The 12,290-nt window shown below is 30.9% G+C and overlaps 1 protein-coding gene across 1 annotated transcript; it reads right to left on the bottom strand.

Annotated features, from left to right (window-relative positions):
- Positions 1–302: 302 nt before the first annotated feature.
- On the bottom strand, positions 303–4,575 carry LOC100810311 (protein NRT1/ PTR FAMILY 3.1). Its single transcript, XM_041017913.1, has 3 exons — positions 4,363–4,575; positions 3,206–3,765; positions 303–1,575 (listed from the first exon to the last, which is right to left on the bottom strand). The coding sequence occupies exons 1-3, from the start codon at positions 4,531–4,533 to the stop codon at positions 690–692; spliced, it is 1,617 nt and encodes a 538-aa protein (XP_040873847.1). The 5' UTR covers positions 4,534–4,575; the 3' UTR covers positions 303–689.
- Between the last annotated feature and the right edge of the window lie 7,715 nt (positions 4,576–12,290).

Genomic DNA, 12,290 nt, shown 5'->3' with positions numbered 1-12,290 from the left:
TAGAAACCAACAACTGCCTACAAAAGTGGTTTTATAAAGTAAAACAAGCTGCAGCTGCAATGCTAAAATGGATTTCTTTTTTATTTAATTTTTACATATTAAAGTTATGCGAAGGAGGAAATTTACTTAGACTATAGAGATTTAAAAAAGATATTGACTTACAAGAGAATCAATAACAACCAATTATGTCATAAATAGTTTAAGTACAAAAGATTCTATGACATGTTTAAGAAACATTCAGTTCTGGCACTTCCACATTAAAAACTTGAGAATAGAACTTCTTATAACTCTAATGATCTTTGCGAGTTTAGGGATTCATCCCATTGGTGTTGGTGATCAAGATAAAAAACTACTTCTGTTTTGAGGCTTCGACATATTCCTTGATTGTTGCCTATTTACTTCTCTTATTTCTATGGTAACAATCATTATTTATAGTAAAGACATATTAAAACATACAAGCTAATGTAGTCACTTTTTCCTAGTCTCTAAGCATGGTAATAATAATAATAATTAGTATTATTTATTGTTTAGTAGTAATAACAATTTGACCACGTACCCACATGCCACAACCCCAATCTCAATAACGGAGGCATTTTTTTTCATGCTTTCCTTATTGTTTAAGGATAATAATATATAGCACATGGTTCTCATGGTCTCTAAGCATGGTCCCAATCCCTACAGCGTCACACTTAAACTGTGCTAGAGAGCTCAATTTGATTCCCTTTTGAGCTACTATCCCCTTTGTCTTGGAATTCAATTGGCTTGTAAGTATACAATTTGGCACAAATCAAGTAGTAAATAAGATTGAAAATTTGCAGTATTGTGATGAGCCAATAAAAGTACTCCAACTTCCCCTTGTTGAGGTTGTTGTCAGGGAGCCAATTTGACCCGTTAGGCCTAGCACTAAACTTGTGGACCAAAGTAACCAAAAGGGTACTCACATAATTCCCAGCAGAAATTGAAGCCCAAAATAGTGCCATGGCAGTGCTCCTCATACTCTCAGGAGCCTGGTCATAAAAAAACTCCAAGTGCCCAATTGACATAAAGGCCTCGGCCATTCCATTAAGGCTATATTGTGGCAAAAGCCAAAACACTGATATTGGGATTATGGCATGTGGATGGTCAAGAAGCCCATGGGCCGAAGCTGCCTTCTTTCTCATCATTTCAACAAACCCAGCAACCAATGTGGCCAAGGTTGAGATCACAAACCCAATACCCATTCTTTGGAGTAAGCTTATGCCACGGTCCAACCCAGTGAACCTACGAGCCACTTTGATGAAGACTCGGTCGTAGAAGGCAGTGGTTATGAGCATGGTGAGGATGTTGAAGACAAACATGGATCCTGCTGGGATTTGAAAGGTTTTGGTTAGGTGTCTATCCATGGTCTTGGCTTGTTGGAGAAAGAATGTGTGTTGTTGGGCAACAGCTGTGATGAGAAAAATGCCTGAGGCCCCTATTGGGCCCATCCTTATTATGGTCTTCAATTCCTCCACTCTATGAACAGTGTTTAATCTCCACAAGTTAGATATTTTGTTGTCATCTTCTTCTGTCACAATTGCAGCCTTATCCAAAAATCTGTATCAATTTTGAAGACAAAAAAGTAATTTAGTTAAAAAAATAAAAATCCAATTCAACTTTACTCCATTTACAATTTTCTCCTGTCATTCAAAGGTCATTTTTGTAGAAATTAATATTTTTATCACAATTATTTAAATGAAAATGATAAAATTTAGACGAAAATATACTTTTGATCCTTCATTTTAATTTTTATATATATATTTAATTCCCTAAATTTTAAAAAATATATACTTTGATCCCTTTTTTCCTTCTTTCAATTTTTGCACCAATGGAATTAGTTTTGGTTGATGTGATAAATACCTATTTGTTATAATATTTCTCACATTTTGTTACATCTCACCTAGTTATGGGATGACTAACTTGATTTAAAAAAGACATCTTCAGGGACTAAGGGAAATTTTTTTAAGCTTAGGATATCATAGTAAAATAAAAACAATAAAATGAGAAACTAAAAATATGTTGACCTAAAATTTTCTGTACCAAAAATAAGATGTAAAAAGAAAAGTTTAAAAGAAAACCCAAACTTTACATCATGTTGTTGTTGACTTTGATGACACTAAGAGACAGAGAGATAAATTACACTAACAATTTATATTATAAACGGCACACAAAATTCAGGAACTTTAAAGAGTTATTTTTTATAAGCCAATAGAATTAAAAGATAAGAAACCTGGAGGTACATAAGAAAGGGAAGGGCCCCCTCAGGTCTTAGAATTGGCCTAAGCATCTTACAAACAAATCACAAACTAGCAATTTAGGCCACCACATGACAGACCAAAATAAACCACCAAAGTATGACATCCACTATAAGTAATGAACCCCAGAGCTACCACGTAAGCACGTAACCATAACCTGCATTATATGAAAACTGTACACCTGATAATGTGAATTATTAGTTTAATTACATTTTTAATACACATGCTGTCATCAAAACTTAAATTCGGTTCTTCATTTTTTTGTGCGAATTTAATCATTTATTCTTTTAATTGTGTAATTTTTATTTATCTAATAATTTAGATGTTTGATATATTTACAAAAATACTGATATGATTAATGCAGCAGAGGAACTAATAGAATCATCCTAGTGGTAAGGATTTTGAGAATTATACATAACTGTTGTCACTATTTGAAAAAAAAAATACAACAGAGTATCACATATTCATTTATGTTAAATACTAAATATCAAATTAATAAATATAGACCGAAATAGTAAAATTAAAACAGTGTGAAAAGATCAAATTCAAAAAAAAAATGGGAAAAGTAAATTTAACTTTAATAACAATAGGAAACCAAAAGTTTAAGCCTTATTTATTTCATCTGGTTATTAATACACAATAAAATATGCTTATCAGCTGATAAAAGAATCTGCTAATCAAAATATATAACTGAGAGAGAAAAAAACATGTGTTTGGTTTTTAAAAATGTATTTTTTTTTATAAAAAAAAGAGTCCTTATTTAAATATTTTAAATTTAATTTTTAAATATTATAAGAATTATGTATTTTTAGTTAATCATGACAAAATTAAAAAATTATTTTTATTGAATATAGAAATTAAAAAATATATTAAAATCTCATATTTTCAAAGATTAAAATCTATTCAAGCTAAAGAAGATTTCAGACACTTACTTCATCTGTTCAGTATGAAGAAGCTTCCCTTCCAAAGAAATAGAGGCATCTAGTTCATCATTTTGGTAGAGCAAACTAGGGTTTGACAAATACGGAACATTTCTCTTGTGAAATGCAGCCACAATCACTTGCACCAACCGAGTATACGGGCTCCCATCCGGGTTCAAGTTGCGGTAAAGTGGGTACCCGACAATGAATGCAGCAATTGAGAAGAACATTGCAATGGTGGGGATTCCAAGGCCTATTCCCCATCCAATGTTGTCCTGAATGTACACCAAAACAGTCACAGCCACAAGCATTGCTACTCCCATGACAAAGTAGTACCAGTTGAAGTAAGACCAAGTCTTTGTATTCTGCTTGGGATCCGACTCATGGAACTGGTCTGCCCCGAAGGCAACTATGCAGGGTCGGATCCCACCCGACCCGAGTGCCCCAAGAAGGAGTGAGATGTAGAGCACTGCCAGCTGTCCTGCACTTGCTTGCCGGCACACCTCTTCACCTTTGCAGGGAGGTGGCCTAAACTGTGGAAGCACTGCTGATAGGGTCAAACTAATCATCCCCTGATTAGTTACAAAAAAAAAGTGACAAAATAGGGAAAAAAGTTACTTTTGTAAACATTCATTCAAGTGGGGAAGACAATTTATATGACATGACATGTTTGACAAAAAAAAATCAAAGAATCTACTCTGATTTATTTTATAAAAAAAATAATCATTCATAAATAAGACTTTCATATTTTTTATTTTATCTTTAGACTAAGCAGCATGGATGCTCATATCTAATTATCTGCTCTAGTGACAAAAACTAACAAAACTAACCGATTGAGTTGGTAGTTGAGTATTGTAGAAGTAAAAAAGAGATACTAAATTTAAATTTCTCTCACTAATAAAAACTAATAAAAATAATCATAATAACTAACCAATAAAAAACAAAATATTCCGATACAATTTTCAATAAAATTAGGGTTAGGGAAAGGGTTCCCTTGATCCTCTAGCTCCATTACCCTAATAATAATATCCATATCACTGCAGATAACATTCTACTTTTCTCGAATGGTAAGAATACAAAATACATGATTGGAACACCAAGAAGTTAAAATTTGATATATAAGTAATACTTGTCAATCATAAGAAAAAGAGTCGGGAGAGGATCTTTACTATCTGGTATAAAATGGAAGCAACAGTAACAGTCCAGAACTTTCCAGCATAAGAATCAGCAATGAAAGCACCAAGCAATGGTGTCAAGCTTGCAGTTCCACCAAAGTTAGTGAGGGTGTTAGCTGCTTTCGTTAATGGCATATGAAGCTGTGTTGTCAAGTAGCTATTCATGTTTGTGTTGAAACCGACCACAGCCAGCTTCTCACAAACCTCATTAGCTGCACCAAAAACAAATTATATAATGAAAAGCTTATACGTCAGATCCAAAACCATATATTAAAAAAAACATATATTTAGAGTGTTGTGTTTGGAGGAACTAGTTAGCAAGGTTTTGCATTCTTTTTGAAAAACTAAAAATATATTGAATAAAAACGTGAACTTTATTTAAAAAAAAAAAAGATCTAGAGTGAATGAAGCAAAGACCACTGGTGACTTGCCCAGCCATATCAGTACACAAAAAAGTCCATGATAACACAACAATCTTAACAATTGAAAAATAGCCTCGTATACATAAGCTTCCCACGTGACAATAAAAAAAAAAAAAAAAAAAACCATGCAGTGACAGTATTCCAATTAGGCTCAGAAAACTGCAACAACGACACATGAATCGCAAGATATATCTCCGAATAGGCACCAAATAATTTACATAACATCCTCTGCACTATTTTCATGTTATTGCCTCAGTGCATGATCCTGGGTCATTTAAGCATTTCTATTTTTCCACGAGCAAGGTTTTGCATTCTAATGGATTTAATAAAGTTTCTATATATTCTTTTCTATTTTTCCACAAGCAAGGCTTTACATTCTAATGGATGCAATAAAGTTTCTAGATATTCTGAAGCTTACCAAAGATGAAGGGCATTGTGATGAGCCCTCCCTTTTTCCTTATACCATCATTTTCTTTCTGGTCCATCTTTTCCAAAACCAAAACCCCTTATCGATTCGTATTCTAGTGCATAATATGGTGTCACAAAGTTGAGTATTTATAGTCTGAGCTTGAGGTTTGGAGGATCTGTGCATTCCTTGGCAAGCGTTCACACAGAACACTTGTGGATTTATGACCACCAATAATATATATATATATATATATATATATATATATATATATATATATATATATATATATATATATATATATATATATATATATATAAGGGAGTAATCTTTTATTACTTAAATTAGTTTAATTGTCAAATATAATAACGGGTCACACTATATTGATATTGATACTATACATAAAAATTGACATATTAATTGTATACTGATTGACAAATTAATATGGATAATTTATATCGAATTCAGTAAGAATAAATTGACAGATTAATTATTTGATTGTGTGATTACTGAATAATTCAACATTACTGATAGATTAATATGGAATAAAAGGATGTAAAAAAAGATTAATATGGAATGTAACAGTTTCAAAATAATATATGAAATGTAACACGCATCCGTAAATGGTCCTGAATATATTAGTATTAATTGAATTCTTTATACAAAAATGCTGTTATTCGTTATGAATGTTTTTTTTGTTCAAATCACACGTAGTCAGACTATTTTCATCAAATTATGTACTTCCTGTTTTTAAATTTTTTTAATCAATATTTACTTTAACAAACTATAACTATTTACTTCACTTTTTTTACAATTCGTACGTTTTAGTTTCCATGACAAATAGTTGACTTAATTATATAGATAAGCATTGTATAAAAGTTAGTGATATCTTTGACTTATATATTTAGTTATAAATAAAAACTTAGACATAATTGGACACAAGGAATAGAGATTCTTAAGACACTATCTCTATGATAAAAGGTGAAGTTTGTTTGATATTTTAAAAAAGCAAAGTATATTCTTTAAAAATTATATAATGATATTTTTATTATTTTTATATATTTTGGTTTAAAAAACTTAAAAATATATATTTATTATTTAATTTATTTGAAAAAATTAATATATTTTATTATAAAATTCAGCTATACTTAAAATAATTTATTATAGTAAATCTAGTTTTATCAAATACCAACATATGATATTCTTTACGTTGTTTTAAATTTTTTTTCAATAATAATTGGATGCAATTAGTGTGAAATCAATTAATCGTACGATTATTTAATAATTGTTCCTTTTAAAGGTTTAAAATAATATATCATAATATATATATATATATATATATATATATATATATATATAATACATATTATATCTCAATTTGATAATTTGATTCTTTTTTTTATTAAATTATTACTCAATGATTTATTCTGCCATTAATACTGATTACTCTGTCATTAATATATCTTTCTTATTACTTTACAAAATCATAATTAATAAATTGAATTATAGAATTGATATTGTCTTTATTTTTTTAGATGTAATTGATATTTTCGTTACTCCTAATGTTGATATATAAAGTTAATATTTTTTATTAAATTACTTTGCGCTTTAATCTACCATTAATACGTCTCTTAATTTATTTTGTTTACCTTTAAGTAATTATTATTTTTTATTAAAGGTTTTTTTACTTCCATTAAGGTTAATTTTGAGGACTTGAAATTGTCAATAAAAAAATTATAACATTAAATATTAATATTGACCAATTATTATATATGTAGCATTAAAAACGGTTAAATGTTATTTTTAGTCTTTTATATTCTAGTATTTTTTTTTTCATTTTGATATATTAAATTTTTGAAGTCTCATTTTGATGTTTATGTTTTTGAATAGTTTTATTTTGATTTCTTAAGTATTAATAATAATTTATCCTTATTCTTATGGGGTTCTCAAGAAATTTTTTTTTTATAAATTTGTATTATTTTTTTGCAATTTTTTATGCAAAATTTGTAATGACTTTGGAAAAAATGTAAGTATTTCCCTAAATTCTTTGAAAAATCTGTATACAGTTTTAATGTTTTATTTTTTGTGTATCCTAGTATAATTTTTATTTTGTATAAAAAATTAATGTTTTTGTAGTTTCACAAAAATAAATTAAAGAAAATTTATTTACTGTTTTATTCAATAAATGATTAGATCAAAAGTCATAAAAAACTTTAAGAGTGTTTTTAATAAACACAAAAAAATATATTTTAGTGTCATAAAAATAAAATAACATTTGAATAGTATTGTTAAAAGCTTAAATTTGCTTGTGACAAAAAAAACCTTAAAATTGAAATATCAAATATCACACTAAAAAGATATTGAATAGTGTTAACTAATGTACAACAAATCAAATTAGAAGGAGAGTTGAATAATGTCTTAATCAAAATATAAAACATTTTCGAAACGAAAGATATTAGAATAAACAAATTTATAAAAACCGTCGTTCAATGAGATGTAAAATTTATCTTTCAATACCTTATGGACAGAGTATATCAATAATGGACAATGAAATACTTTAATAAAATAATGAATAACAGTAACAATACTTCATTTTATATTGGTTCATTCAACCTGAGTTACGTCCTGTTTTCATTTATCAACCAGTAAAAGTGTTAGTGCTTAGCTCTACTGAGTGTTTAAAAGATTGGCTAAGATTTTGTTAAAACATAAGCACTTAGACAATGAAGGAAAGCTGGAGTTGCTGCACATGATGTCCAACGTTATGTCAAGGAATAAGATCGGGCTGCACAATGCACAAGGCAAGATAAAATGTCAAATGAAGAATTGAAGCTGCAGGATCCACGATGTCGGATACAATGTCCTGGACATCCTGCCCGAAAACACTGGAGGTGCTGCACAATGCACAAGTCAAGATAAAAGTCAAATGAAGCTGCAGGATTCACGATGTCGGACACGATGTCCTGACATCCGGCCCGAAAATACTGGACACATAAATCTGTTATCTCTTTAACAGATTATTGTGCAGTTAGCAACAGATTAGACGATCTATCTTTAGGAACGAATTAAAAGATAATTAAAGTTCGAATTTCAAAGTAGAAGAGTTCGTTCAGGGATTAAAGATTAAAGATAAAAACTAAAAGATCAAACTGTATCTTTTAGATCTTTAAGCGCAGATTTTCAGGAAGAATGATAGATCTCATCCAGCACAAGAAGTTGCAGTCCAGAAACGCACACTGCTATATAAACATGGAGGCTGCACGAGTTCGGTACTAAGTCCGGGATTGAAGAGTTATTTTGTGAGTTTTGGGACTTGAGTCTTTTGTGAGCCACCTTGATGTTACTCTAACATCAAGTGTTGGACCTGAGTGTGTAGAGTTGATCTCTAGAGTGTGTAGAGTTGATCTCTATAGTGTGTGGAGTTGATCTCTATTGTTCAGAGAGCAATCTCTGGTGTGTATTTGATTTGATTGTAAACACGGGAGAGTGTTTGAGAGGGAGTGAGAGGGGTTTCTCATATCTAAGAGTGGCTCTTAGGTAGAGATTGCACGGGTAGTGGTTAGGTGAGAAGGTTGTAAACAGTGGCTGTTAGATCTTCGAACTAACACTATTTTAGTGAATTTCCTCCCTGGCTTGGTAGCCCCCAGATGTAGGTGAGGTTGCACCGAACTGGGTTAACAATTCTCTTGTGTTATTTACTTGCTTAATCTGTTCATACAGTCAAATATAATCTCCACGTTCTGAAGCGTGATGTCGTGACATCTGGTACGACATCTGACCTCTGTATCAGAATTTCAAAAAGGTTTCACTAATCATTCTTGATTACAACAACTATTCTTTCGTGCCACTTCTGGCTTACAAGAATTCTCATGGTCACTCCCAATACAAACTTTAGACTCCCCTTAAATCTAATAGCACCCCAAGTATTGTTTTGTCATTAATTATTTCCTGTCTTTCATAAACAGAAGTTTGATACAAAATCAGAGATTCTTTACAACACTCAAATAGTGGGTTTACAATAAGGTTCAAATCTTTCATAGGTATTTTGTATACTACAAAGGATGAACTCTCTTAAGCGCAATGTGTTTCTCAACAAATGTTTTCCTTTCTCCCGTTTCTTGATTCACGACTCATCTTTCTATGTACGTTCATCAATGTTCTTCAATCTTTGATGTCATATTTATAGGTAGAGAGACACTCATAATTGTGGAGAATATCTTCATAATTGAATGTTTTGACCATAGTACAAATTGATCTTGTTTCTTGAAATAAGTGGATACTACATGTTTCTGTCTGATAGGATCAAGACTTTTCATATTTGTCATTCATAACTCAATATGACCATTAAACATATAAAAGGAAATAAAAGATAGATTCATAGATATGTCCCTTTTTAACAAAATCATATAAACTAGAATAAATTAATAATTCAAAAAAAGTGCTTATTCCACTCATTGTTTGGATAGACTGGACGAGTACTTCCTGCTTCCAGTAGACAAGGTATCCATTAATGGATAAGTCTTGCTTAGTGTTGCTTCTAGTCATCAAACCTATTAACTTACATGCAGCAAAGTGCTTAACACAAATTTATATCTTTGTTTTTTTATCAAAATCGTAAGACACGTTTGGGTTGTCTAGTGATGGATCGTCCGGTGTCAAACATTAACCGAAGATATAAACTTTTTCACAAAGGAGTGATTTTCACAAGTTAATATGCAAGAATACAGAGATTGATTGTGACGTCCAATGAGTTAAAAATAGTTTTAGTGAAAAAAAAAATTGTCATCCAATGTATGATAAAATAGTTTTCACAAAGGTTTTACAAATAACACTTGTGTGACTTAATGTGTCAAAGTAAACTTGTAAAACTACTAGTTAAAGCTTAAGAAATAAATAGAAACATTTAGTTTGTACCAGTTCACTCAAACTGAGCTACATCTTGCTCTCCTTTACAAAATGTAAAGAGTTCCACCAATCAATAATGATTAAAAACAAGTTTTCTAATATATCACTCTTGGCTACACAAGTATTCTCAAGGTCACTGTTGGCTCACATCTTAGACTTCCTCTGAATCTAAGAACACTCAAGTATTGTTTAATCACTAAGTCACTCCTGACTTTCACAAATAGATTGTTTGTTTGAATACAATGATTCACAGACTCAATGTTTGGATAAAATAATAAGCTCGAATGCAAAAGATAACTTTGCTAAGCTAAGGATGAAACTATTTTAAGTACATAATGTATCATCCAATGACTATAGAAAATATCATTTTCACTTTGTTGCTTCACTTCCTGTTTCACTTTAGAAATTGAGTCTTTATATATAGACTTTAGTGAATTATTCGTTGAGGGATCTGTTCTCGCTTTCTTGATATGACCATTGTCTCACATCTAGGCATAGAGTAACATGACACACTTTGGTTGGAGACAATTGCGAACAAGGCATATATAGTTGCATTTGTCTCTTCTTGCAAAATCAACCCAAGAGGGTTCATTCCTTTCTTTCTAACATTACCTTAAATTCAAATGTTAACAATTTAAACATAAGAGAGACAAAATAAAATTTCAAGAGGTTAGGTTTCTGCACTTCCTTTTTTGTCGCCAACACTAAACTTAGAACTATCAAGGACATCACTTATCCGTTATATAGAAAAGATAGTGTAAGTGATTAGGTCCATTGGACGCGAATAAAAAAAACATAGTGTATAGGCACTGGTTTTCACAGAAGAGCAAAGAATAGTTTTATAACAACACATTGGACACTTGATATTACTTTTAATAAAACAATTTCCACTTAATAATTTGACGCGTACTTATAAGAGTTGTAAAGTATGAAATAATACAAAATGTGCTCATATGTAGTAGGTCTTGTTCACTTAAAAATAGCTCATTAGTTTATCGACAATTTATACCTTTGTAATCATCAAAATCATGGGCAAGGACAAATCGTCTAGTTATATCATTGAATTGTCCAATCTGAACAAAAATCACTCATAACAAATGATACTATCAAAATTTAACGACCCGCCTTCAATACATATCTAACAATATGCAAGATTTATTTCTTATTTATCTGTAAAGCAATTGAATTGGTGCATTTGTGAAAATGCTAACAAATTTTTCATAGATCTAAAACTAGCAGTTAGAGGACAAACCCTAAAGATAGACCATTCATAAACAAACATATGTTTATAACTCTTTGCAAGGTAATACATAAAATCCTAAGTTGGTCCCACTATACATATATGAATGACTATAAAACAACACAAAAGAAAATGTAGTCTTCACTTCCAAATGCATATGTCCATGATGCTTCATAAGGAACGATCCATCTCCAAGAAGAAGACCTACTTGAATACCATTTGCTCCCCTGTAAACAAAGTTCGGGATCATCACAGGCATGAATCACACATGCAACATGCAAGGGTAAGCTCACTAGAAAAAACATAAAAATACAAATAATCCAAAATAATTTATTGAAAAAGGAGAATACTAAATTTTATATATTTTGCAAATACTTTTCGAACCAGTTATAATAAAACCTAATTCATACACTTACCTCAAAGCCCAATTTGTATAATAGACATATTCTATTGTTCAACAATAAACATCAATATGCATCATATCGGATCATCCATCTTAATCAATATATATATAACATAACCTTAAAACACATTCCTTAAACTATTAACAACAACATAGTTCCATCACCATTCATCATCACGAGTCACATAAAATCACAGTTGACATCAATTGTCACAAATTCTTGCCATACTCAATCAACACAACTGATAAACACTGACATTCAACCTGACCACTACTAGCATACACCAACAACTAACTAGGTCACCCTAAACTCAGACATCAACATTGACTCTACTCCATGGAGTTTCAACACAATATGAGAGGTCCCCTATGAGCTTCATCCCCTAACACAGTGTTCACTTTGACCATTCAGGGAGTTTCTTGGGCTGACCCTATGGAAGAAATGTGATTTTATCAAATATAGACAAGTGTGTGTATTGGCTTACCTTTGTAGGTTTGCAAGACCATACATCTAAAGGGATTTGTCCACTCGTTTATTCTATAGCC

The sequence above is a fragment of the Glycine max genome, chromosome 1 (genome assembly GCF_000004515.6).
Source record: "Glycine max cultivar Williams 82 chromosome 1, Glycine_max_v4.0, whole genome shotgun sequence".
NCBI classification, from domain to species: domain Eukaryota; kingdom Viridiplantae; phylum Streptophyta; class Magnoliopsida; order Fabales; family Fabaceae; genus Glycine; species Glycine max.
This window is presented reverse-complemented; position numbering and strand designations above follow the sequence as displayed.

Bases quoted from the DNA above. Each gene is read 5' to 3' on its own strand.
- LOC100810311 (XM_041017913.1), bottom strand. From the start codon at position 4,533: ATGAATAGCTACTTGACAACACAGCTTCATATGCCATTAACGAAAGCA. The intron at 3,766-4,362 runs GTAAAGATCCTC...GTAACTAATCAG, and splicing joins CTTCCATTTTATACCAGATA to GGGATGATTAGTTTGACCCT. The intron at 1,576-3,205 runs GTAAGTGTCTGA...AAATTGATACAG, and splicing joins CTTCATACTGAACAGATGAA to ATTTTTGGATAAGGCTGCAA.